Genomic DNA, 27,950 nt, shown 5'->3' with positions numbered 1-27,950 from the left:
TCTTTGTTTACTAGAATAGGTTACAGACAAGTTTCGAAGGTCAGGTGATGTCATTCATACCTCAGATGTATATTTCAAGTAAAATCCAAATTAAAAAAAAGGCAAAAGCATGTTTCACTATGATTCCCTTCACTACACTCTTCAATCTCAACATCCTTGGGTGGATATTCTAACTCTCAGAAGAACCTCAGATTACTTACCTAATCAGGAAATGCAACAGGTGAGAAAAGAGACAGTTATCAATAAAGAAAAATAACTGACTTTTTATTAGCACTTCAACAATTACCTGGTGTTCCATGGTAAAGCACAGTTTTAAAGATAACACTGGTACCTCTGATCCAACTGTACATTTTGTTGTCAAATACAAAGAAAAAAAAAATAGTCTCCCCACCGTTTTTTTTTTTGTTTTTTAAAGAAAATCTAAGTCCGATATTAAGTACTTACAAGCAAAGACATGTTGCATACTACAGTAAGATACCGGAAGTTTGACAAAACAAAAATTAATGCTTTAGGATGTTAAATCCCTTCAAATCCCTTTTTCACCTAGTTGTGAGGGAGAGAAAGGGGATCATTTCTTAACTCTTCCCCTTTCTCACATTTCACCTCTTTTTTTTTTTTTTTGCAGACCTAAAAGAAAAGTTGAATACAGTGAAATTAAAGTGGTCATACATGCTACCTTTACACATAGCTGCCACGATGTTTTAAATTACAATTTAATTTCAAGTATTTTCCTGCAGTGTACAACACGTTAATGCTTATGTGGTAATTTTTGTTTTCAAATTATATACAAGAGATTTGCAAAAAGGGTAGCTTTCATATTCTGTTACATTTCCAATGCATTACCTGTTCAAAGTCTGCATTTTAAGTGATCTTCACATAAAAACAGAGGTAGCTACGTGGAAATACTATATTTTACACGAAGTCTCAATACATGGTGTAATAAAAAAAATAACATTTGTTCTGTCAGTCAAGATGGATTAATTTCAAGACTTACTTGATAGCAGTTTGACTTCCCCAGATATTAATGCTTTTTAACACAAGTACAACTATTTGTTTAGCCTTTGTCACCACAGACAGTTGCTACATCATTATGCAAACATGATAAATTTGTTTTATTAGGCAAATATTTGAGTTCCACTCAAGTACACTTAACATAATAAAAATAAAACAGCAATCTATGTCAGAATTTAATTCTTTGCTGAACTTATTGTGGGAATTTAAACAGTGCTTTCAATTGGATTAGGGAGAAGTCAAATAATCAAAACATTGGATTTTAAGTTTGGTATATTTCTGTGCTGTCCAAACAATAGCTTATTTAAAAAAATTCTAATAAACTCCAGCATCTTAAATATGTTCAAAAGTGCCTTTTCCAGCATCACAAAAATGTTGATTAAGAAAGCATCACTAAATTTTAAAATAGCAAATACATTTAAACGTCTAAGCGAATAAAAACTGAAACACTGTGGTCCAGATTCTGTGAACAGAACATCTACGCAACATGTTCTGTGCAGAACTGGACCTTTTTTATATAAAATTTAAAAATGCAACAACTGGAAAGATGGATAATCTAGCAGCTGCTGAAAATGGTTAAGCAGTACAGGTGTACATTTCCTTGTCAGGCTTGAAGATCACTTGGTAGGTCCCTGAAATCCCATGTTTCATTTTACATAAGTGGACACTACGAAAATGCGGAACTGTATTTTAAAGGAAAGTAATTATCCTAAAACGTTCCTCATTCACAGCATCCATATATCCCCAAAAGGAAGAGTTCCATTTTTTATAGAGATTTAATATAGTATTATGTTTAGAGTCTCAAATCATGCAAGCACTCATTTGTGTCTGTTCACAGCTGTTTGTAATTTTGCTTTATATTTTGAAGAAATAAATAGTTATTTTTGTTCATACTGGCCAAAGAACAGCTTTGATGATAAGACAGAATACAATTTTGGCACAGTACTTTTTAGTGAATTTCCATGACAGAAGTATAGACAGTTGGCAAGAGGAAGCCAATAACCATTTAAAGATGACAAAGAGTAATTACTTCCTGCTTCCAACAACTCAACGTTAACATTAAAAAGCACACTTTCATATTCTAATGCATTGTCTCATAGGAGGTTTAGTTTGAAGAGCTAATGTGTCCATGCTTTCATAACAACCTAAATCCCTGACTCAACTACATCTCCTAGGAGTCAATGCTGTGTTCTGCAAATGCTGACTGAATTTTGACAGTAAGAAATTTTTCTAACTCTTGTTTTCCATGACCTCTGTGACAAAACTGTAGTCGCAATTACGAGTTGAACATAAATCAGTATTTAGCTTTGATATGATTCCCTGACTTTGGCCTGCAGGGCATCACAAGTCTTCTTAGCATCTCCCAACAACATGGCAGTATTGGGTTTGTAGAAGATTGGATTGTCCACAGCTGCATAACCGACTCCCAAAGATCTCTTCATTACAATGACCTGCATATAAAGAGCTCATGTTTGATACAGGAAAAGACAGACATCACCCCCACTCAAATACAGAAGACAAAACCATTTTACTTTACTCACACTTGTGAGTAAAGTACGTTCGTTAGGTTTTTTTTGACTGCAGTCATCACTAGTCTCACTAAAGCACTCATCAGGGATTATAAAATTATGAGCACTGCATCATATTTGCAGAGTACTGACTGTTTTGTTGAACATCTTTTAGAAAAGCTTCTCATGGAAAATGAAATATTAAGAAAATCTTGCCAGCTTCTCCTATAAACCATATTTTTAAAAGCACACTCTCTATAGGTAGGTAGATGCTGACACGATCCAGTTAATCTCACCTGTTTGGACTTCCAGACCTCAAGAACTGGCATTCCAGCTATGATCGAGTTTGGATCTTCCTGAGCTGCTGAATTAACTGTATCATTTGCACCAATTACAAGGACTAAGTCAGTATCTGCAGCAAGAGAAAGAAAACAAAAGTGAGAAAAAAATTATGTGAAACCTGAGCACTGAGGCACTGGTGTACATGTTTGTGACAAATCTGATCTTTAGAGGCAGAAGAACCCACTGTGGTAAGTACTCTACAAACATTTACGAGGACTTCATTCACAACTATTTTACAAACTTAATCAGGCAAGTTATATGTGAGAGCCCAAGTGTGCTACCAACTACCCCCAGCAAGCTTATAAGAATCCAGAAACCCACTCCAACCAGTTCATTAAATGATTCTGCCACGCAAAGTTAAATCCTTCAATGTGACTTCATACATACATAGTACCAGCACTTTCAGATTTCTTTGTGCCTGGTTTTTCCTTTAAATTTCTCCTGAAAGAGCTTTTACCAGCAACTTCCTGATTTTTAAATAAAGCTTTAATACATCAATAAGTTGTCTATACAACACTATTCTGGCTTGCAAGATATGACAGGGTCAAATCATCCACAGCATCTGACCTAAAAAAGTAGCAGTAGTTTTCCTGTATGGAGCAGTAACATGGAGGCGGGGGATGGTGGTGAAAAAGAGACACAGCATTTGTCATTTATCCCACATCTACAAGCAAGAAAATCAAAATAAAACTATTCTCTTAGTTCTGGACGATACAAGTTCCACAGGCCTATTTATCCCTCCCCCTTCAATGCCTACTCTTTTTCTGTACTCCTCCATTCAATACTTATTTTTGCTTTACCTGTCTGTACTCAGTTTTCTGCTTTTGAGTCAGGCTATTTCTTGTATTCCTCTACACTCACTTGCCATCAGCTGCGAAACCAGACAGGTTGAAAAAAAAAAAAAAAAAAAAAAAGACCTCTGCTCACTGACTGACTTTTATCTATTTTGAAAATCTTCATGCAATGTAAAAACAATCAAATGAAAATTGGCAAGAACAAATGAAATCTAATAGAAGCTTATAGCTTGCATGGTAACCTGGGAAGTCTTCATTGATCTCGTCCATTTCCAGAACAATATCATAGGGAACACCAGCTTCCGCTAGGAGTACATTCAGCTGGCCAGGCATACGGCCAGCCACAGGGTGAATACCAAACCTAAAAGAAAAGTCCAGTTCTATTAGTAAGTAGTGATCACTCTGTTCTACACAATAAAACTGCCACCTTTGACTTCAAAAGCCAAGAAGTTCTTCGAGTGTAAGTGTGTGAGAATTAATAAAAGGAAATGGTTACACTTTAAAAATACTAGTTTTCAAGTGCAGCAGGGAACTAAATGGGTGGAAGAAGGAACAAGGCCCACTGATTTGACTCTTCACCTAGACAATGGTTGTTCCTATTCAGGAAAATTAGAAGTATAACTTACACAACAGCTATGCAAAAGAATATGCTGAATTTCCAGTAAACCTAAAGAGGCTAGGAGAACATTTTCAACCCTTCCGTCATAAGATTTTAAGAAATTCATTGCACCTGCAAGAACAGTGGCTTTGGAGAGCCTGCTGCATTAACAGTGCCACACACACTTCTAGCAACAATGCAGAAGCAACTAGTGGCCACAAATGCTGGCAAACACATCACTGCAGGATGGAACAAGAATGTTAAGTTTTCCACCCAGCAGCAGCTTATAAAAACAAACTTGGTGGTTGTTCTTCAATTACTTTTGAAAATAATAGGTCTATTTTACCATTTACTAGCTACAGCCACCAGCCTGAGCCACAGCTCACACAACAAGCATTCACATCCACCTTCCAAGCTGTACCATATTTAAAAACTTGTGACTGACCTCTTTGATTCTTTATGAGCAACGCTGCTTCGTGTGAAAACAACCCTTAGTATGTTTTGCGTGTCCCTTACATTACTGAAAAGTGAAAGCACCACAAAGCGAACAAGCCAAAATATAACACTCTTCATGAAAAGTCTGAAAGACTGTGTAGTCTTCCTGAAACAAAAGGACTCCTACACCTAGAAATGTCCTTGGCAAATAACTTAGTGAATCAGGTATCTCTAGTGCATGCGTGATTATCAGTAGCCTAACACTGCAGTCCAACAGGAAACTTAGCAGGGACTCCATGCACAAGACAATGCTTTACTGAATTTGGGTAACATGCCACTTTCTTCTCATGATTCATCTTGGGAAGGGAAAAAAAAGGAGGGGGAACAAGAAGTTAAGCAGCTCTACCAGCTTAAGCATAATGATTGAGAAATGTTTTCTGAACAGCTTAAAACCAATATATAGGAAACACATTGCTTGTGAGTTACTAAATATTCAGACAGATGCACAAAGCACCAGGGGGGACATTAAAGCATGTAAGACTATTAAACTGACAAAACTCAGAACAGAGGTGTTACACTGGTTAAGTTGCAACTCCCACAGACATTTTTGTTAGTAGCAAATCTATTTCTTGTTGGCAGAGTGTATTCTTCTACTCATCTACTGTCCCTGAATAAACTAGGCAGATCATGTCTACTGTCGTACGCATTTTTTTTTTTTTATCTTTCCAGTTCCAGAGCAATCAAGCATAATGCTGACTCAGGCACAGCAGAAGTGTCTGGGATGAATGTTGTATATGGATGAAGCTAAATGTTTAATACAGAAGCATACATGTATTCTGGAATAGACAGAAAACACCCAGGAGAAAACTGTAAATTCTTGGATTTCTAAAGAAAAATTTCAGAACAGAAATCCAAGTGAGTCAGGAATGCAATAAAAGGACTTCATACAGAATTTCTCAGAAAGAAATGAAAGACTGATAAATCAGCTTGCCACGTCTGAGGGATTGCCACATATTTCTATTTTCAACTCCACAGAGATGGAAGTGGATACCACATGACTGAGGGTCCACAAGTCACAGTACAAATACATCCTTAAAAGGGCAACTGAATGCTCCATCAGCAACACAGCATTAACACAATGCAAAGATGAGACAATTGAAAATCCTGAAAAAATTAAGGACATATGATTAATCCACATAAAGCTAGACACACTGCAGCTTTAAGCTCCAGGTCAAAGAGCAGGATAAAAGTCAGCTTTAAAAGGAACGTTTCAAATAAATTAAGAGAACAGACTGTATTCAGCTAGCAAACATTTGGGATCCTGATGCAAAGGATAATACCTAGAATCAGAGAAAGGATTGCAAATACACAGGACAAAACATTAACAGCTTATGTTTCACACCAATCTGTCAGTAACATAAGCCATGCATAAGACATGCAGCTAGTCCTAAACTGTACCAAATTCAAACACTTACAGTACACTAGGAGAACTTTTATTATGAAGTATACCCTAGAAAAACCATCACTCCTCTGGCAATGAAAATAGATTTTCCAACAAAATTCTCTTTTGTTTCTAATAAAATGATTTGAGCTTCTTTGTGACCAAAGCTGCTTTGGCAAGACACAAAACAAAATACTCGTGAGGTTTCTATTAAGTATTATATACATATACAATCTTATTTCAAGAGCTGGAAAGCCAAAATTTAAGCTGCCAAGAGAATGAATTTCACCTTTGACTTCACCATTCCTGGCAAGAGGCAGAGAAAAACAAGAAAAGAAAGGGACAAATGATCTTCATTCAGGAAGAGTTATGGCATGAACAATCAGCAGTTAAAATCTTCTGACAGACTGTTTGAAACCACACACTGTGTACTCAGAAAGTTTGAGAAAGCTGCTCATACAAAAGCTTTTTGGACAAATATTGAAATTACTCCCAGAAATCTGTTTCTGAGAGCCTGTTAACCAAATATGACAGTAGCAGCCAGTACCTCATGAAATTCGACATGCAAGCGTGTCAAAAAGAATCATTAAAAATATACGTTTATCTAAAGGCTTCCATAATTTCCCAAGATATACACACATCTGGAGTAAAATTAGCCAGTCCAACTGAAAGTAGAATTCAGGTAAGCATGGAAAAGAGATAGCTAAAATCCTTGATGGCTCACAGCATACCCAACAAAAGCCATGTATCTTGCTCCTGACTCAAAACAGCAGCAGTTCTTCAAAGCTATGTGCTCTACAGCAGAAACCATTTGTCACATATGCTCTCCCAGATGTTCAAAATATGAATCACATTCATATTTAAAAATTTAAAACATGAATGACATTAAAAAAGAGGTATGTTGTAAGGAAAATGTTTTGAGGTGGAAAAATAGTTAAGTTTCTCTGATATGTTTTTAATATAAGTGACATAAAAACTCCCTTAGCTATTTTTTCTTTTAATGAGAGCAGAATCTTACACTCTTGATTTTCTGTTTACCTGGCATTAAGTTTTCTGTCTACACATACTTTACCCAAAACAAAGATGCAAAATCATGTTGTGGCTGACTTGAAACCTTATTATGGTAGTTCATGGAAACACAGATCTTCCAAGAATTTTCTATCTCAACCCTGACTCAGACTGTATAACATGGGGCCTGTTTATGATGCCAGTTTTCAGATACACTGAAATTAGCAAACACATCTATGCTACTGACAGACTTCACACCTAAAAGTATGGGTACTAGGCAAGAACATACAGCTTTTTTTTAGCCTCTTTCAGGTAGATTTTTAGCTTCAGGAAGACAACACACCACACTGAAAAAATCAGGACGTACTTTGAAGCTTTTCTTTTAACGGAACGCAACATTTTCTTTTAAATTTAGGCTAATGATCTAAAACCTCTCACAAACATGTGGCATATCTGGGACAGCTCTTTCTAGCACAGAAGGCATTTCAATTCAGAACTACTGCACTGAAATTATTGAAAAACTCAAGATGGAAATCCCATTTTCTAAGTTAATAAAGTCAGCATCTTTCTGTATTACCAATGGCTAGATAATATTCTCGTCATTAATACTGAAAGAGCTAACACGTACCTAACTCAATGCAAAAAGTATTTCACGATCACTTCATCATGTAAAGGAAGGATTCCTGCCATTATGCCAAGGCCGAACAGAGTGATTAAAGTATGTAACATCTGGCTGGTGCCTGATTTAGCTTGGTCAACATTTTAGAAGCCGTATACACAGAGAATAATCTGCCCAAGAGTTATGCCTCACCCACTCTCACCACCCACGAGCCGCCATTCACTTTACTTATCCTTTGACACAGGATTCCTTTATTTCTAGCACAGACAACAATCTGTTATTCAAGGTAACAGGAGACAACAAACAAAAACTAGATGGACAGAGGACTGCACCATTCAGACAGCACCATTCACACAGCACGCAGCTTAAATCCTGACATATTATCATCTGCAGTGCAGCACGGCTTCTAAGTATCACAATATAGTGCTCCGATCACACATTATGGATGACTACACAGAGCATCGCTAAGCAGCAAAGCAGCACATAGCTAGCTCAGGTCTGATTACATGCCTTTTATTACATGCCTTTTACAAACAGATGACCCCAGAAACAGTACTTGAAAGAGACAAAGCTCGATGGCTCTGCTGGAGTCAGGTTAGCTAAACTGAAACGGAATTAAATCACTTAAATTAAGCATACTTAAATGGAGGCTGGTACTGGCTCTGTATTTCCAACTACTCCAGTGAGAGGGTTTATCAGAGCAGGGGCAAGATCCAAGTACATGGCATGGACCTGGCTCACTGCAATAGACCTCCCAAGAACCCAGCAGTAGGGAAATCTCTGAAAAGCATCACCAACTGACATAAGAAGGTCACATGGAACTGAGCTGATGCATAATGAACCATTGACATACCAACAATACACCCCGAGAATCGTGCAGCCACACGTGCACATCTTTACAGAAGCAGATCAGGTGCTGTAAGGTTTGATCATTCTCTCTAGCTACACTGATGCAGCACTTGAGCTAACAGATCTGTCAGACATCATTTGTCCCTCCATCTGCAGCACTAATGATTCAGAGCCCAGCCAGTTAATTTGACTACAAGAAACAGAGAACTGACGTACACATACCCACTTAATTTCTTCCTAGTGAGCGTACTTCAGTTTCCTAAAAATTTGCATTAACACGCACAGTGCTGCCATTCAGCATTTTGACAGTAATCTTCCTCTCATGTACGCCTGAGTTATGCAATGTCTGAAGGTTGATTAGGACAGCATCTTAACTGTTCATGCTTTACAATTTTAGCATATTTTCTTGCATTACAAAAAACAATGTTTTTAAATTGAAGTAAGTAATTTCAGTAAGTTGATTTTATTCATTATGTTACAAAGACACGTGTAAGTGGTACCCATCCACGTGTTCTATCACAAACATTTAGCACCACTGAATTAAAAAACTGAACCTTAAATACATTTGATTAGAGCTCAGCCAGAGGTAAAAAGAAGAATTCGAAAACGCAGATCCAACACTAAATCCATCCTGTCACATTTTCAGATATGTAAGAAACCCATAAGTGTTTCCATGTGTTTAAAAATAATCAGGTTCTCCAGCACCAGAAGACAGAAATGAAAGTCCTGCAAGACATATACCTATACAAATTAGGTTTAAAAAAAAATACAGCATTTTAACATCTAATCTAAAAGGCTGTTAAAGAAGTGATCTGTATTTCCCTCAACTATGAGAGGGAAAAGAAAACCATCATACCTTAATTATTAATTAGTTTTTAAAAGTCCATATAAAGCATAATTTTAGAAGCCCTTTCAACCTGGAATTAAATTTTCTTCTCAAGAGTACTATGCAGGAAATTAAGACGCATTGACTGAAAAGGTCTTAGGAAAGCAATACTATGGCAAAAGCTCAGCATTTTGGTGTGGACATGAAACTTGTCAATTACCCATCTACATATGAGAATGTATACAATTTTTAACTGTACTATAATACTACAGAAGAATTATACACTTTACATATGGAATTATTATATAATTAAATAAAAGAAATCAGAATTTCACAACTAGGGGCCTACAAGCAACACAGCATGTAGTTGAAGTTTGTTAACATGAGAACTTTCCACAATTTACTCAGTTGTAACTTTGCAGAAACACAAAACTAGTTGTAAAGCAAGCAACCTTCCCTCCAAGTCCCCCAAGTCCAATGAATTCTGGAGACTGTGGGATTTAGACAATAAAAAGTTTTGTTGTTTTGGCCATCCATAACTAGGTAACATTATAATTGAGGCTCAGCAATATCCAGTTTTGTATGTGATCCTACTAATGCATTAAAGATGTAATCTACTTGCAATACCATCTCAAGTAAGTGATGATGTGATGTTAGCTATGTTAGCAATTTAATAACTAAAGCAGTCTAAAGTTTCTAAACTCTGCTGCAATTGTGAATTTAAGCCCTAGTCATAAAAGGTTACGCATCATTTTATACAATCTGTGCTTTTCACTGAGAACGTTAGGGCTATAAGCATAGTTATTTAAAACAACAGTGTCTCTGGATCAGTCATGAGCCATGAAGGGAAAAAAAGACCATATGACAGATGCAATTTTTCTTGGCACAGTATGGGCATTACAAATTGATGACAATCGTATGTCCATGCTGGCACTCTTCCACAGTGGATGTGTTAGAGTGTCACTACATCTGGATGGTGAGTGTACTTAGGGTCCCGAGGCGCTCCAGCCCTACTGAAACCAGAGGGACAGCAGCTGTACTCAATGAACACCGTGGGAGCTCCGCAAAGTGAAGAAAGGCCTAAATTACCACAAACTGTAAATACAGATTTATTTCATTAAAATGCTAGGTAACCACTGCAGTGATCCCTTCCTGAAATTCACTCATGTCAAGTATAAGCCAGTTATTTCAAGGATTCATTCATGTTTCTCCCCTGCAAAGCCACCATAAAAAGGCAAAACCAACAATCTTTTATTAAAAAAAAAAATAGCTCCCCCACACAGAAGCTCTAAAAGGAAAGCTAAAAGCTTATGAAACTGTCATCAATCACATCAGTCAAGAAGGTTCATCTAGGTTCTTTTGTTGCACAATTAACAGGTCTTCAAAAATTTTAATGCAATTTGGACACACATTCAGCTTTTTGCTAAACATGGAAAAATAAGGAGTGAAGAGAACTGCTCCAGGAAGTAGATACACGAGCATGCATCTCACTTCTCACATATCCAAGCAAAAATACCTTGATAAAGCAATTTAATATGCAGAATTGCAACTCTGGATAAACACTAACAAATAGTTGTTGCTAAACCCTACAACAGCACTGCTGTTATCCACCACAGTGCATGCTGTAAAACACTGCAAAGACCTATACGCATCTTTCCAATGAGTTTGAAAAAACAGTGAAAGAAAAAAAAAAAAATCAAAAAATCCCACTAATTGCTGGAGTATAGATTTCAAAGGAGAGTCACCATCTAAATGAAATGAACACAAGGAATGCATACAGAATGAGTATAGCTAACCAGCATCTGTCCAAATATCTTGTTTCAAACGAAAGCTGACCCTTGACTAATTTTAAGATATTATGTTACCATAATTAGAAGATACTTTCCCAAACAATTAACAAGGGAGGAATGATGCTAGCTTTCCGGTATTTTCAATACCTCTAAGGTCTACAAAAAAAATTGAGGGAGAAAAGGACTTGAGGCCAGTACTAGCACCTAAGAATTCTCTCTCAGCACTGCAGCAGAATAAAGTAAAATAAATAAAATCTGACAGTGGCCACATGCTTTTCCAATAATCCTTCCATGCAATACTCAATGGACTCTAATTACGGTGTTACTTGCAATTGCAAAAACTTAAGCATCTTAGACCTATTTTTTTGGATTCCTGTTAAGGGATTAGAGTATCTGTCATGGGAGAAGGTCTGAGAGAGCTGGAATCTTCAACCTGGAGAAGAAGAGGCTCAGGGTGATGTCACTGTGTAAGCACCTAATAGAGAAGAACAAAGACACCACTGAGAAGAATCTGGTTTTGTTATCCAGTGAAAGGACAAGAGGCAATGGTCAAGAACTGAAATACAAGGAATTCCATTTAAACCTCAGAAAAACAAACTGTTTTACTCTTTCCCAGATAGGCTGTTAAGTCTCCAGCCCTGGAGACTGAATACTCAAACTCAACTGGACAAGACCCTAAGCAACCTGCATCCTAAGCTGACTCTGCCTTGAATAAGTGTACTGGTTGAACTAGATAATCTCCAGAGGTCTATGACTCAAACCATCCTGCTATTCTGTGAAGGTTCAGGTTACATTAAAATAGTGATAGAAGTTTATACACCTTCCTGGTTTCATTGACTGCCTTCTGAACAAGTGAGACTGTAGAAGCCTTAGAACTGTGGTGTGAGAAAAGATACCACAGCCCTAAGGCTTGAAGGAGGCAAAGGGAAAAAAATCAGGCAGCATATCTTATGGAAGTCCTGCTGCAAATTTAAGATCACATGGATTGACCTATGAGGATTTTGGAGGAATCTGGATATCTACGTGTAACTGAGGGACTGTCTGCAGCACATTTTAGTCCAAACACAGGGCTTTGAGCATCTGCAAGACACTTCTTAACAGTACACACTGACCATCTTTAGCTACCCCAGAGCACAGAAGGTATTAATGAAAGTCTGCCTTCTGTGCTCTTTTTTTTTTTTTTTTTAAATCTAAGAAGGGCATCTATCTAAACATGCCCATCAGAACTGGATTTTACTGTCGCTATTATTTACTACTGCTGCTGAGTAATTGTAAGCATTGCTATCATTAATGCAAGTCAGTTATCCAATGAAAGAAATAAGTCCTGTGTTCTTGGTGCACAGGCCACTCTACCCGATCTATTCTTCCACTTCACATACGACTGACACAAGCAAAAGCACTTTCTCCATACTGCAAAAGGCCCACATCTCCTTCTGAGGATCCTCCACTATTCTCACTGCAGCCCTTCAGCTATACCCCAACAGTTTCACAAGCAGAGGGATGAATTCCATTAGGAAATTATTTCTTAGAGAGCCCAGCATAAGAACGATTGCTGAAAGAAAAATTAACCAAAGCATACACTTGCTGCAGATTTTAATGGAATGAAAAGAAGTATAATACTTTTCATCAAGGAAAGTCCTTACCTTACATTTTTCCCTTGTTCTCTCAACATCTTCACAAGATCAGCTATAGGGTACTGAGCTTTTGCTGCACACAAACCGTAACCTGAAAGAAGAATTCCAATGTTTTAAGCTGTTTTTCTATTTCAGTGTAGATAGAATAGTTACAGGGAGTAAGCATACCTTCCACACAAACAGCAGCTGTCTGCTCATATTATATATTATAAAAAATAATATATATTTTAGTTAATATATAATTAAAATTGTATATTTATACACAAACATATATGTGAATGCATGTATCTCTGATACTCATATAGTGGTCAGGCTGCAACTCCCTACGAATGTAATTCATCTCATCTTTTTGGTCTCCCGACCACTAACAGTATAGTAGTTTGACCAGCCAAACTACAAAGTAACTTGTTTCACTTTCACTGAAACATGTTTTTCCTGCTCTATCAGAAAAGGACAACTTTGTTTCCTGCATTCTTCCCATTCCATTGCAAATATATGATTTACATGATTTAACACAACAGTGCCATTCAGTTGAAGAGAACATCTTCAACCATTCCTCATCTGATCTCTCCTAACAGGAAATATACTATTGAACCATATGAGCCTATGGCTCAACCCAGAACTCAGGGTTTTGGTTTTCGGGTTTTTTCCTACTTGAATTCCAGTATTTGTTGGATACTAACTTAGATTCAAATGTTTTCCTGCAGGTTTTCCAAAAAAAAAAAAAAAAATGCAGAATTAAGCAAGCATAGAATAAGCACAAATACCCTCAGTAATGTAAGTGACAGATTATTATTAATTTTCTCACTGGTATCAGTGGTACCTTGGAAACTTGCACAACACCTGTACACAAAATTAACTGTAAACATAATTTGCAGAAGACAGCCTCTGTCCTTATGAATTTAAAAACTACATAAGTAGGAAAAAGTGGGAAGAGATGCCCACACAGAAAAGTGAAGTGACATACACATGTTTACACAGAGGAATGACAACTAACCTGGGAACAAAAGCATATCCCACAACTCCAGACAACACTTCAGTTTTTTGTTTTGGGTTGTGTGTTTGTTTTAATAACACATCCTCAGAACATCTTGCTCTATAAGTCAAGAGTGTCTTACCTGGAGTAATAATAATGCTATTAGCTTCCTTTATCATTTCAATTGCATTGTCCACATTGATTTCTGTGTGGGTTCCAGTAATTTCCATGGGCTTCCCACCAGCTGTTGATGTGGTGCCATAGCCCCCTAGAATCACATTTGCAAGGGAACGGTTCATAGCCTGGAAGACAAGAGGTTTTCGATCAGATAAGATGAAATGGAAAAATAAAGCAGAGGAGACGTCCACAAAGTAAACGTCTGGAAATATTAAAACCTTCCTGACAATAGTCTTTATCTGTTGGTTTTGCCTGCTGACTACTCAAAGTTCTTAAAACAGGCTCCTTAAAACAGAGACACAGATTACAACAATAATGCCGAACAATAGCTTCTAACACGTAATACTACACAGATAATGACAGATAAACAGCATTTTTCCAAGGCAAAGAACAAAACAAAACACACAAAAGAAAGCTTCGTCAAATATTGGTCTCTTTCTGTCATTAAAATGAAGATATAGAAGAATACAAATTTGATGACAAATTTTATATACATACATATAATTTTTGTAAGGTATTTCTCTAATTCTTGAGCAATTCAAGATGTAAGCACAGAACTACTGCATGGAAACCACATGGCTCTTACAGGTAGTACAGAAGCAAAGCTCCTACAGGATCACAACAGAAAAGAACAGGACAAAGCTAAGCAGCCACACAAAACTAACCAAATGCTAATTGAAAACAAATTTGAATGTACTAAAGGGGGCCATTAACTTACTGGCAGAGTACCAAGAGAGAACAAGAGATCTTAAACTAGGAGCTTTAAGAGAAGAACACATCCTGAAAATTCGGCTCTGTAGATACACAGCCAGGAAAGGCCACTGGCTAAATGCTTTCACTGGCATGTCTCCTTGTGAGCATGGTCCCAAAGCAATATCTGGAAGTAGGCAAAACTTGTAATTGCAATAAACAAAATTTTAGAAGCAGGGAAGGAACAGGCATAAATTTCTTTTTTAATTAAACATGTGTGTCATTTACCTGCTGTGCTAGCTCATAAATCACAGCAGATTTTAAGAATGGATCTGGAGAGACACACATATAAGTGAAAGGAAACACCCACACAAAAGTATGCTTCCAAGTCCATTTTCCACTGATACTTAATCTCATGCAACTCCACAGGTTTTTCCTATAGCCTGAGAAGATGTGCCACTCTGAAATTCAGCATCTAGCAAAGAAGCACAGCAAAGATGTTAGAAGAACTTTTGTTTATTCTGATACAGATACTGTAAGGATGGTGCACAGTAGGGCCCAAATGCAGGTTTTGTGAAATCTGCATTTTTGTACAGACTGCAGTAGTTTTATCCTTTAAGAACACACTGCCTTTGATGTGTATCAAAACATTAAACTTTCAAACGGGAGAAGAGACTAGTAAGTTATAGCAGTTTTATCTGGCAAAACAGTCTAGGCAGAAGAATACATTTTTTAGACGTTGCACACTGTAAGACTACAAGAAGCTAAGCACTTTCAAGTCTTATTTAAAACAAAAGACAACAGTAAGACCAGGACAAAGCAAAAAAAGGTTCAAGTATTAGAAATCTGAGAAACCACACAAAGCATGCATGAGATTGTAGCACCCTTGCCTGGCTATGAACCACAGACGGCTTCAAAATGAGTCAAGACCTCACTAAATAAAATTAACCAAAGCAGCTAAGACCTACCCAGCACAGGGACAGTATGCTAAGTCTTCCATAGCCTCCTTCACCTTCTTTACCACCACAAACATATACAAATAAAGAGCAGGCTTCATCACTGCTGTTATTCAAAGATAACCCAATTACCAGAAGAAAACCCCTTCTGCTGCATATATATATATATATATGTATACACAAGTGACACTGCCTGAGGCTTCCAGCCCAGGTAAAACCAAGCCCTTGATCGCTGAGAACGCCAAGCTCTTCCACACTCACTGTGCCCACATAAACAGCACAGTTAGTACACGAGAAGGCAGCATACAATTTGTAAGACTAACACAATCTGTGCCTTCTCTTGCTCTGTTTCATCACCTCAGATTATGGTTCCTCTCCCACCTGAAGCATCTTCCCCATCCCTAAGCATACTGATTCTAATACTACAATTGCAATCATCAAGTATTCACTCTGAAAAAGACAGGGAGAAGGAAATGTTAATACAATCAAATGTTCTGTAAAAAGGCATGTTGCATTAGTGCTTTAAAAGAACCAAAATCCACAAGACAAGTGAACAAGTACAGGCCTTTGCTTTTTTGTTTGAAAGTTAAATTCTTTGTCCTTAACTCACCCTAATAATAGGCACAAAACAGGAATGGTTGGAAAAAATCAGTCAATAAGATATGAGTGCAAAATTTTAAGGGATTACCTGAATACGTGTTGGCCAGTTTTATTAACTCGTGTAAAAGCTGTAAGGGATCACGTGGATACAGTGTTATCACAAAAAGGCAATTGGAAATGTAAAAAGCTTGCAGCCATTATGTTTCCACAAATACCTGCATGTCTGCACTAGATGAGTTTACATATCCTGTTTTGTATGGAAGTCATATTGGAGGTTAAAAAAAAAAAAAAAGGATGTAGGGAGAAACTGCGCTGCTTCATTAGCACAGGTTACAACAGCCTAAAGCAGAGACCTTTATTGGAACCACTGGAACTCAGAAGCATTTTTTCTTCCTGAAACACAGCTTGAAGAAGGCAATGATAATGAATCCCTTGATTATAACAAGGCTTTAGAAGTAATGTTTTCCATTAAAGGAAGCAAAGCACAAAAGAAAAATGTTGGGAGAGAAATAAGTTATTCTGTGTATTTTATAGAAATTATACAAACTGATTTTAATTTCACTGGCTGATCAACTTTAATTGTCTAAGCTTAAGTGAAGCAGCACAAGACTCTTAGAATATTATCTGAAAAACTAAGCTTCCTGAATGTTAAGAAATACATAGAGAAAAACCCCTCTGTCACTGCATAACTATTTTGTTAATTGAATCCCTAGGCTTCTTATTTACCTGCATTACCCCAAAAAACACCAGCAAGTATCTCAAAACTCTGAGTACTGAAAGGAACTAGCAATAAAAGACAGAAAAGGGTCAGTAACAGAAAAATTAAGCTGTAGAGTGACTATGCCTGTGGGGAAATATATATCCAATAGATCGTATTTTCACCAAGACTTACAAGAATCTGATATTTACTTTAAAGAACATACTTTGCACAACTCTGTTGCCCCATAAGCATCATCCTTCTACTGATACCGCCCAAATTGCTGATTGTACGTGTATCAGCAATTTAGGTGAACAGCTTTTGTTTTGTTTTTTTGTTTGTTTGGTTTTTTTGGGAAGACAAGAAGGACTTCTGAGTAAACGATCCCCAAAAAAAGGAAGTCAATTACTAATAATACAGTAGGATTACACGAAAAGTTAAAGCTCAAGTTTGCTCTGACACACACATTAGTATCAGCAATAAACTTATGCAAGTTTGCTGCCACCCTGTGGTACTTCACAGTAACTATTTTCTGAAGAAACTATTCAAGCACACTGTCCCACACTCAAAAAAAAAAATTTACTCTCTAAACAAATCAATTTTTTTTTTTAAAAAAAAGGAAGTCACTCCTGCTGATAAACTTAAAATTTAGTTTAAGTTAACAACACTGCAGAGTGACATAACTAAAAAGACAGTTGAGCACGAGCAATCATACCTATTTGAGCTTAGATTCAAACCCCAATTGTGCAAGTCCAATGCAAAGGCTTCCCTTAGTTCCGAAGTGGGTGTCTCTCCAAATTAAGAGGTATGACTTACATCTAGTCCAGGAGTTTCAATTAAAAATTCTAGCTTCTAATACCTAGCAGTCTGGCCTTCTGATTGCTAATCTTTCTAGCAAACATTCTGAATAAGGTTTTCCAGCACTTGGAAAACAAGCACAATTTCTGCTCACTTACCACACACATGATATAAGAGAGGATGGCCCCAGAGGAGCCAATGAGTGCACCAACAATAGTCAGCAAGTTGTTGTTTAGTAGAAAGCCCTCAGCACACAAGGCCCATCCAGAGTAACTGTTCAGGACAGTAATAACTACAGGCATATCAGCACCTCCAATGGCTGCTGTTAAAGTGACACCCTGAAAAAGGAAAGACAATGCATACTTCCAGTATAAGCTACGACGAAAAAGAACATGCACAAATGACAGTCTGCCTGAAGCATTAAAAAAATAAATACGAAGTTACTTAATAAAGAATCCAAGTATTTTTAATATTTTAAGTATTTTTAATATTTTTAATATAGGAGACATCGAGGAGGAGGAGAGGAAGGCACTCCATTGTCCTGATCTGTGTTAATTTACGTATCTCTACACATAAAATCAACTGACCAGTTCCATGGATTTTTTTAGGAACGAACTTTCCAAAAGTCTTTTAAATGTATATGAAAGGCTCCATTAAGTCATAGCTACAAAAAGTAATTAGATATATCAATGCCAGTTCTTCAGAACATTTCTGTTTTACAGCCAGATTTAAGAAAGTCAGTTCAACTTGCTACTGAAAAGTCAACATATAGGCACTGTGTATGATGATAGTGACTCAGGATGGTAAAATATAATTGTTAAGAGTAGACTTGAAAAGATGAAAAACAAATATTTGTTTTGCCTTCTATAATTTCCCAACTTACCATTATGGCTGAGAGAGCTGACACAGAACCTAGGCAAGTAATTCCTGTAGTATAACTAGGATCAATCATGTATGGAACCATTCCACCAATGCTAGCAGCCAGCAACCCTGCATTCAATGCATGTCGACCAGGCAAAAGCAGTGGTGCAGAATTCAGGATACCTGCAATCAAATGCATGTTGAGAAATTGAAACATACATGTAGGACAGTCTGTCTCTAGCCCCAGACAAGACTGAATACCTCAACAAAAGAGAAAAAGAAGGAGGGAGGGGGACGGGGATAAGAGACAAAAGTTAGTACAAACTGAGACTTTGTACTGACTCAGTATTGCAATGCATTCAGGTGTATTCTAGATTCTCAAATATTCCTGTTTAAACTCATTTTATTTCCTAATCTTTCTTCAGTGCTTCAGAATAACTTACCTAATCTAAATATCTTTTTCTCTCAAAAAAGCCTTCATTATGTGGTTCGTTTGGTTTTGTTTTTGATTTTTCAACTTACATTCTGGCCCCAAGACTTCACATGCTGTATGTGAAGTTCTGTAACAGGAAGCCCCTAGCTAGAACTTCTTAGTACAGGTATTATCAGACTCTCAAAAGGTGTGTGCTTACAAAAACACGACTGCACAGATAAACCCCAAACATACAATACTCCTGCTTGAAATGCTTTAATTTCACCAGTACTCTCAGTCGCACAGAATTCCCACAGCTTCCTATGTTGGCAGAGACTTCACTGGAAAAAAGGTTCTGTGATTCAGCTTAAAAAGACAAACATCCTTATTTTCACCTTAGGGGGTTGGTGGTTTTTTGTTTTCTTTTTTCTTTTTTAAAATAACACAGCGACGAGTGAAAATAATGCACGTTTATCCATTATTATCCATTAATTTTGATTTACATAATTAGATGCCAAGTGTCTCATTTAAATTTATGAGAATTCAGGGGAAAGAATGAACTGATAGTCTCAAGACTTGAAGACAAAGGGTGTGACCTACTACCTCTAGTTCAATAGGATGATGTAGAAAGGCTTATTATTATGATGCTGATCTGAAAATGGAAGGGGAAAAAAACACAAGTGGGCTGAAATAGGCAGTGAAGCTCACCAAGGACATGCACGCGTATCACTGGGGAGCATGGAAGTGAGGCCAAGGATGGAGACGTGGAAGAAAATTGAGAACAAATGAGTAACTACTTAGCAGAAATACATACTACTGACAAATCCTTCAAAAGGTTATTAGAGAAGACAGCTTTCCATCAATGTCATGCTTCCTCCTTCAATGGTGGTCTGAAACACTGAAGAAAGCAAACAGATGTTTCCCAAAGGAACTACTGCAAGGCTGTAACAGGATTAGTAATAGGAAGCTCTTCTCTTCTCTGGAAGTTCTTAGAACAGATACTATCTGTCTCTCAAAAGCTGTGTGCTTACATAATCAAAAATACATGTAATAAAGAAACCTTCAGGTGCCTAAGAATCAGGAGTTAGTGTGTGTTTACGCACATTTACTAAAACATTAAGAGGCATGGAATACGGAATTTGCATGGTAGGTAAATAGTAAAGCAGATGGTTTAAAGTAAGACAGTCTTAACTGATACTGCAAAACTGTCTACCTAATGAAGCCTGAATGATGCTAAGAACAAAATTTCACAAATACTACTGGTGCTCATAAAGTCCAGCAACACAAGGGTTTCAATTAATATATCTGTGCAGGAAGATGAAGTTGCAATCATAAGACTTCAATAAAATAAAGAAAATGTCAGGTACAGTGTCTTAATAACTCTATGGCAACACTTATTTCTAGACAAGATGAATTGAGAGAAGCTTATTACCACTATTAATTACCAAGTCAGATATGTCCAAGCACTGAAGACAAACCTTTCATAAATAAAGCTGTACACAAGCAGGAACAGAATTAAATAGAAAACAGTACAGCCACAAGAATTAAACATACAAAATTTCACCTGATGCAAAACACAAGGTTTCTTTCCAATTACATAGCAGTCTACAGGCAGAGCTAAATCCTGGAGGGGGAGAGGTAGGCAAGCCTTTAATACTTAGTTCTGAACAAAAAGATCTCACCTTGCAGCTTTCCATAAGCAATAAGAGAGCCACTGAAAGTCACTCCTCCAATGTATGTGCCAAGGTATGCCACAACCTTTGTAAGGTTTGCAGCTGGATCAGTAGCAAAGTGAGGATACTCGATCATGTATTCTGCTACACAGGTGAGCACAGCAGCCAAACCAACCAAACTATGGAAAGCAGCCACTAGCTGAGGCAGATCTGTAATCTGGATGCGTTTAGCAATCGTCAAACCTATTAAAGAGTTGAAGACAGAAGCGAAGTCATACAAAAACATAACCAATCTATGCAGCTAGAAATTGATATACCATGGTTTGCCGTACAATGAATACATGCAAATACACACCTGCTCTAATGGAAAAATACATTCTATATTACAAATTGCTGAGTAGCAGAAAGCTGCAAATGTGCAATAAGGATATGATACAAATTAGGGAGATGATTAAAGCACATTTTGTTCTGATAAGCCTAGTTAAACACTGAGAAATTCAACATTTTATGTGAAGAAAGCACAGTTTGAAAAAGGGAATTTGGTAGCATTCATTAAGCAAATCAGCTTGGGCAAGTAAGTATGAACTTGGGCAGGTTCATCTGCTTCTTTATACCCAGATTCCACAACATAGATGATGTACTCCTGCTTTTCCACCAGTCTCCCCATTCTTTATCATATCTCGATGCATTAACAATAAATGCCCTGGGACTTGTAATTTTTCATTTACATACTTGCAAAATAATATAAGCAAGCCATAAATTAGTCTATTGACCAGGTTTTAGTAGCAGGGGGACTGCGCAGATGCCCTCTGTGAGCAGAGCCCAGCAGCTGCCCCTTGTTAGACAGGAGCAGCTCCAGGCAGCTCCAAAAAAGACCTGGCTACGGTCCAGAGCTGATCCAGCAAGTGATGCTGGTTGCATCTCTGGGAGAGCAGATTTGAGAAAGGAAAATAGGAAAAAATGCAGCCAGGAGAGAGGAGTATGAAAATGTAGGGAGAAACAACCCTGCAGACACCCCCACCCAGGGGGGGTCCATGCTGGAGCAGTTTGCTCCTGGAGGATGGACCCCGCGGTACGGAGCCGTGTGGGAGCAGTTCTTGAAGAGCTGCTGCCTGTGGGCAGCCCCCGCAGGCTCAGTTCGGGAAGGACGGCATCCCGTGGGAGGGACCCCACGTGGAGCAGGGGCAGAGAGTGACCGTGAAGGAGCGGAAGAGACAAAGTGTTAAGGAACAACCGCAGCCCCCATTTCCCTGCACCACTCGGAGGGAGGAGGTAGAAAAGGGTGAACAGGGGGCAAAGGTGTTTCTAGCTTGCTTTTAGTTTATCAGTGCTCTAGTCTGTTAGTAATAAGCAATAAATTACTTAAGTCTTCCTATATTGAGTCTATTCTGCCTGCAACAATAACTGGTGAGTGATCTTCTGCTTATCTCAACCTTTGAGCCCCTTTTCATCATATTTCTTCCCCCTGTTCTTTTGTGGAAGGGAAGCGAGAGATCAGAGTGGTGGAGTTTATCTGGCCATCAGTGTGAAACCACCACAGTAAGTCAATTCATCTGTGACCTTTACAATATTTTGTATCTACAGCTTGCATAAATGCACGTACGGAGCATATATTCATTAGTTTATAGTAGAATACACATACCTATGGTACCACCGAGTGCCATTGCACCTGACATCTGAGCCAACAATTCAGGTGAGGGTTTAAGGCCTCCAAGAGTGGCTGCTAAACCTCCTGCAACACCAATCATACCCAAAGCATTTCCAAGACGAGCTGTTCCTTGTGTGGACAGACCAGCCAGGGCACCAACACAGCATAAGCCTGAGCCCAGATACATCATCTTTAAAACAAGAAAAGCATGGATAAGAATATATGAAGTAGAGGCACGTAGTGCACAGCTGATGTCAAAAGCTTTCTGATTATTACACAATACGGTTTTCTCCAGAATGTGTGTAAGTCACCAGGTGACTTGCTCTTAATTGAAGTAAAAATCAAAGCCTTGACTGTGAGAAATTGTTGTAAGAGATGTGATTTTGACGAATTAAAATGTGATCTTTATTGAAACTTTTTCCCCATTTTATGAGCTTAGTTTATCTTCACCGTGAATATTAAACTCAAGTCAAACCAACTTTCCTCATCAATTCAGAAGCAAGTTTTTCTTCAGTACTACTCCATAGCTGAACTGTCCCGTTCATTATAGGAATACTTTCAGACTTTGCTCACAGTGTCCCTGAACTCCTGCTTTCATAAAGAATAAGCAAACTTAAATGAACTGAGCTACACATAACATGTCTAGATAAGTAAAAAATTGCAATGTATTACAAGCACCTGGAATAAAACTATGCTTGAATTTACTTTTTTCTTCCAAGCATAAAAGGCAATATACATTGATTTTTTTTTTATTGAAACAAATGCAAACAAAAGCCTACCATAAAAGATTCTATAGGTACAATCTCTGCATATCCCTCTGCACTGAAATTTCATTCCTTACAGACGTCATACCTCCTTTAATTGTCATTCCAAGTTGAACTTTTAGAAACATTTAAACCAAAGACTGGTTTCCTACAGTCACTTTAACATTTAAGGTGTAGCTTAGGAAAACTATCCAATAAATAAAGTATCTGTGGGCTCCTGAGTAAAAAAAATTAAGCTTTTAAAATTATAGATTCAGTATTTGGGGTATGATTGCAAGCTTAAAGTCAATCAACTTTAGCTTGGCCTTGGGAGAATACAAACCTGATAAAAACACAGTAGCTGATCTGCTATTTACACCTCAACAGAGTAAGCAGTAAAGAAGCACACCACATTGTGAATAGTGGGCTGAACGCCACAAGGTTTATGTTCTTACCTGTTCAATGCTATAGCCACCATTGAGAGCGGCTGCATAACCTCCTACAAATACAGCACCAGGAAGCAGGTACAAGTAGTTGTACTCAGGAGGATCAGTGGGACGTTTGAACATATCCAGCATTCTCTGTGTAACTAGAAACCCACCTAGCCAAAAAAGAAAGCAACAACTTTACAAAAATAAAGTCTGAAATTAAGCATGTGCCAAGCTGTAAGAGATATTTAGTTAAACCATATTACCACAAAAAGCTAGTAACTGACACCAACAAAACTTCTGGAAAGCTAGTAAGCTGGAAGACCACCTGGAAACAAAGGTGGAATCAGGGTGAGATCCTGCTGTGGTTTTTTTTAAACCTTCGAAGTGAATTCATAAAGAGAGGAGTTTGAAAGCCTGGAGGACTTGCTCTTACTCCGTACTCTCTGCTGGCTGTAAGGTGCAGTCTGGTTTATGATTCTGCTCTTTTCCCTGTCTATTCTAGCAAAAAAAAAAAAAAAAAAAAAAAAAAATGTATTTCTAAGTCACACGCCTTATTTTCACATCTTTTTATTTTGAAGCTGGGACTTCTGAAGATCAAGCAAACAGAATTTCATTCTATTCCAGGGGTATATTTTTCAAGTGGAAAAAGGAATTCAAGTTTAAATGCAATACCATCTGGAGGCATACTGGAAAATATATTTCATACAGTCATCACCCAAAGAATACTGTAAGAAAAATGCACATTTAAATACTTAAAAAAAAGAGAGGTTACTCCACAGGGTATACAAGCCAGATACACTAGCTACCACGAAATTTTGTGTTTTGTTTTGTTTTTCCCTTTATGGATGTTCTTAGACATTATTTCCAGAATAACATTTCTCAAGTCTATCCACTTAAAGATCTAAAAGAAATAAAAGAATTACAAAAGTACTTTAAGTTATCCTTAAAAAAAGGCTAACATTCATACCTGCAATATTGACTGAAGAGATGAAGGCTGAAAGCACTGCTAGACTTTGAGGAGCATTTTCAGGGAGATAGTTTCCTCCCATCAATACCAGCCCACCAACTGCTGTTAGTCCTATTTAAAAAAGAAAAAAAACGTTATTGAACCTTATAACGTCCTATATCTATAGAAAGCTTTCTTCCAGCTGTCAAACAGAGTGAAGTTTTGACCCCTAATCTAGTCTCTATTAGTATTTAAAAAATTGCCATGATCTTTTTCACTAATACAAACATGTTTCAAACGAAAACAGTTAGTACACAAATGTAGTTTTAACATACGGTGCTTCAAGCACAGAGTCAGCCTTTGAATAACGGTTCAATAAAGAAACTGCTTTTAGTGTCAAAAAAGATCAGGCTTGTAGCCTGTCACACAGGCACAGACAGCCTCTCTCCCTTCCTGAAATTTTTACATGATATCAATCTTACAGATCACTGTCAGAATTTTCCCCCCACCTCCAAAGAACGTATTTTGAGGAGAGGAAAATAAAAGCAGAAGACATGAAAGACATGTTATATTCAGGTCAATACTTTGGACACAAGGGAGAAAAGGTGTGTTGTATGAAAGAGGAGACTGCAGCACTCCTGAGTGAAACAAACTTTAAAGCAAGGAGTTTAAGAATGGAAAGTTTGTTAAAAATAAAAAATACGCAGCACCACATTTGCCTTTCTTTTGAAAAAAAAAAGGCTCTTGGAAATAGTGTTTTAGTTATCCTTGTAACTGATGAAAGTAGAGATACTCTTTGCCATTTTAAAAGACAAATCAGACATTTGTCTAAAGCTCACATAAAAGGAGTTGTGCTTCCTTCAAGTAGGAAACAAGCAGCTGTATGACTATTACATACCTGAGATAGCATTAGTCACTGACATAAGTGGAGAGTGAAGAGCAGGAGTCACGCCCCATACTGTATGGTAACCCACTATTCCAGCTAGGCCAAATGTCGTCACCATTTGCGTGAAAGCAGTATTAGGAGCTACAATGCCCAGTCCTAACATGCTAGCTAAGCCTAGAAGAAAAGCACAGGAAAATTATTTTGCAACTTTTGAATGGTTTCCTGCATTTAAACTTATGGGTATTTAAGTCTCACATAATACATTAAAGATTGAAGATTAAGCTAGTTCTGCTGCAAAGTATGGACAATTCCTAGCAAGAGTTCTTCAACAATTGAAATGTTTTACAGATAGTTAGAAACAAAAAACAAACATACATACATGCTCACTGTGTGAGTCAGCACTGTTTGAAATGTTAGTATTTTTGGTTAAATTTCTAAAACTTTATTCTCTCAAAACCAATTATTACACAGCACTGATTTCGTGCTAGGATACACCAGCCAATCAACTGGTCTCTGAGCTAGTTATTAAATTCAATAAGTAAGATGATGAGTCACTTAAAAGTATTAATTAAATGAGGAGCAGTCTACACTGATTCTCCAACTCCGGAAATTGCATACCTGCTGTGTATACAGAAGCGCTAGTCATAGTTTTTCTAAAAGGTGTAATAGTAGCTGCTTTTTCCGCTTCCAGCTCTGCTACAGTCTTCTGTTTCACAGGAGCTCCTTGAGGAATGTTATTTGGTGGTGGTGCTGGGAAAATCACCTTGCCATCCTGACAAGAGATATTTACAGTTATCCCTAACATAGCAGACGCTTTATAACTAGAAGAGTGTACTATTCTTAATCTTGTAACTCAGTGAAGTCTTAACATCCTAGAGCATCTTCCTTTTTATGCATCAGAAGTTTAAAAGGCTGAAGGAATAGTACGGCCTGACTAAATTAACCACATTGGTTCGCACATTTATCAGACACAACTTAATGTTGGGGTCCAAGTGCACCAGGTAAAAGCACAGCATGTGGCTTGAAAGCTGGACCCAAAACAAGGAGGGAAATTTTCTTAAATAGAAAAAACTTATCCAAAATAAAATGGGGGCTTGGAAATAGCAAGTTCTACTACAGATCAGAACTGTAATCAGTCTGCCAGACCTCGGAAAGGGGCCAGGCATGTGCCTCAGATTTTTGTGTTCCCAGGTCTCTGAAGGAGAAACTACTGGAGCTTTCAGACATGAAAATTGTACATACCTCCTCAGTAGTCTAGAGATCTGAAGTCAACATAAGCCTCCTCCAAAGTAGATATTTATAAGCATTAAAACATCTTGGTAACATTATCCAACAGAACTCAACAAAAATTAATACCTCTTCTTTCCTACCTAATAGAACTAAAAGTGTTCTGCATACTATCATTGCACAAGGAAAGCCCATACTAGCCCATGCCCAAAGTTTCTATTTTATTATTTCTTAGTAAAACTTAAACTATCCTGCATATTCTAATTCCACTATTTTTTTCGGAAGTTTCTCCTGTATAAACAAAAAAAATTGTATTTACATATTAAAAAATAGTAGTAATAAAGGAGGAATGTTTTTATGGGCCTGTAATAGTATTTCTAAACTGTTTTAAATAACTACTTTTTATCACATGAAAACAACATGAAAATTTAATATTTTTCTCTTTTTCAACAGTAGACAAAGGTATTTGTTTAACCATGGTAAGAAGACAGAACCAAAGAGGTTTTCCTTCACAAAAAGGGACAGAGGAATATTCAACTGAATACAAACATGATTGCCCACAACGTCCACCAGAACACTTCTGAAGTCTGTCAGCATGCAGTTATCTTTGAATATGTTTTAAGGAGACAGCACTAATGAACACGAAAATATGTACCCGCAAGTTAGAAAGGGAATATTTTACTGACTTACCTTCATTACTACAGTTCCTCTAATTACATGATCCAGAGTGCCATAATCAAACTCATCTTTTGGATCAAAGTAGAAGTTCTCTTTGTCAGGACTAATAGCCTTTAGTAGTTTGATAATGTTATTAGAATATAGAGTACTGGCCTGAGTAGCCATTCTGCTAGGCAGGTCTGTGTAGCCAATGTGTGTAACACCCTGAAAAAGATTCAAGCAAAATATAAGGACTAGTCTTTCAGTGTTCTGAAAAAGCAGCATCTCTTCCAATACATCCTTCTGGAAATATGTATCCAACCAGTTTCATTTTTTTTCCTGTTACCTGCATCTCTAACAGAATTAGCTGAGAGAGGGTTATTTACAACAGTTAGAAAATTCAACATGATCAAAGCCAACACATCAAATGCTATTAGCAACAAGCCTACACAGAGACAAGGTCATATTGGTACAAGAGATTGACTTCTCCAAATGCTACTGTTCTCTCAGAACTTAGATTCTCTTAAAGCAACCAGGTAAGAGATTATCCTGCTCAGTGCTTGGCATCTTCTCAGTCCTTCCAGAGGGCATACACTAGAGGCAATTTTCTATACCACAGATGAGTGAAAGGAGCTTCCTCAGAGCTAGCTAGCTGTCCAAGTAGTATGCTCAGGTTCACACTTATGTAGAAATATAACACAATGCATCCACACTGCT

General features: G+C 37.4%; 1 protein-coding gene across 4 annotated transcripts in view; it reads right to left on the bottom strand.

Moving 5' to 3' along the window:
* Positions 1–239: 239 nt before the first annotated feature.
* The window catches only part of NNT (nicotinamide nucleotide transhydrogenase), a 44,285-nt gene continuing 16,574 nt past the window's right edge, over positions 240–27,950 (bottom strand). For all 4 annotated transcript variants that reach the window (XM_040542085.1, XM_040542086.1, XM_040542087.1 and 1 more), the window contains exons 9-22: positions 27,267–27,458; positions 25,968–26,121; positions 25,362–25,523; positions 24,485–24,595; positions 23,542–23,687; positions 22,338–22,533; positions 20,705–20,938; positions 18,633–18,793; positions 17,908–18,087; positions 13,974–14,133; positions 12,865–12,946; positions 3,898–4,016; positions 2,816–2,931; positions 240–2,462 (exon numbers count right to left, since the gene is read on the bottom strand). In XM_040542085.1, coding sequence (XP_040398019.1) covers positions 2,313–2,462; positions 2,816–2,931; positions 3,898–4,016; positions 12,865–12,946; positions 13,974–14,133; positions 17,908–18,087; positions 18,633–18,793; positions 20,705–20,938; positions 22,338–22,533; positions 23,542–23,687; positions 24,485–24,595; positions 25,362–25,523; positions 25,968–26,121; positions 27,267–27,458 — 2,163 coding nt within the window. In that variant the 3' untranslated portion in view covers positions 240–2,312. The remainder of the gene's footprint in view (positions 2,463–2,815; positions 2,932–3,897; positions 4,017–12,864; positions 12,947–13,973; positions 14,134–17,907; positions 18,088–18,632; positions 18,794–20,704; positions 20,939–22,337; positions 22,534–23,541; positions 23,688–24,484; positions 24,596–25,361; positions 25,524–25,967; positions 26,122–27,266; positions 27,459–27,950) is intronic.

The sequence above is a fragment of the Cygnus olor genome, chromosome Z, assembly GCF_009769625.2.
Source record: "Cygnus olor isolate bCygOlo1 chromosome Z, bCygOlo1.pri.v2, whole genome shotgun sequence".
In the NCBI taxonomy this organism is placed as follows: domain Eukaryota; kingdom Metazoa; phylum Chordata; class Aves; order Anseriformes; family Anatidae; genus Cygnus; species Cygnus olor.
The sequence above is the reverse complement of the archived record's forward strand: the minus strand, read 5'-3'. Positions and strand labels throughout refer to the sequence as shown.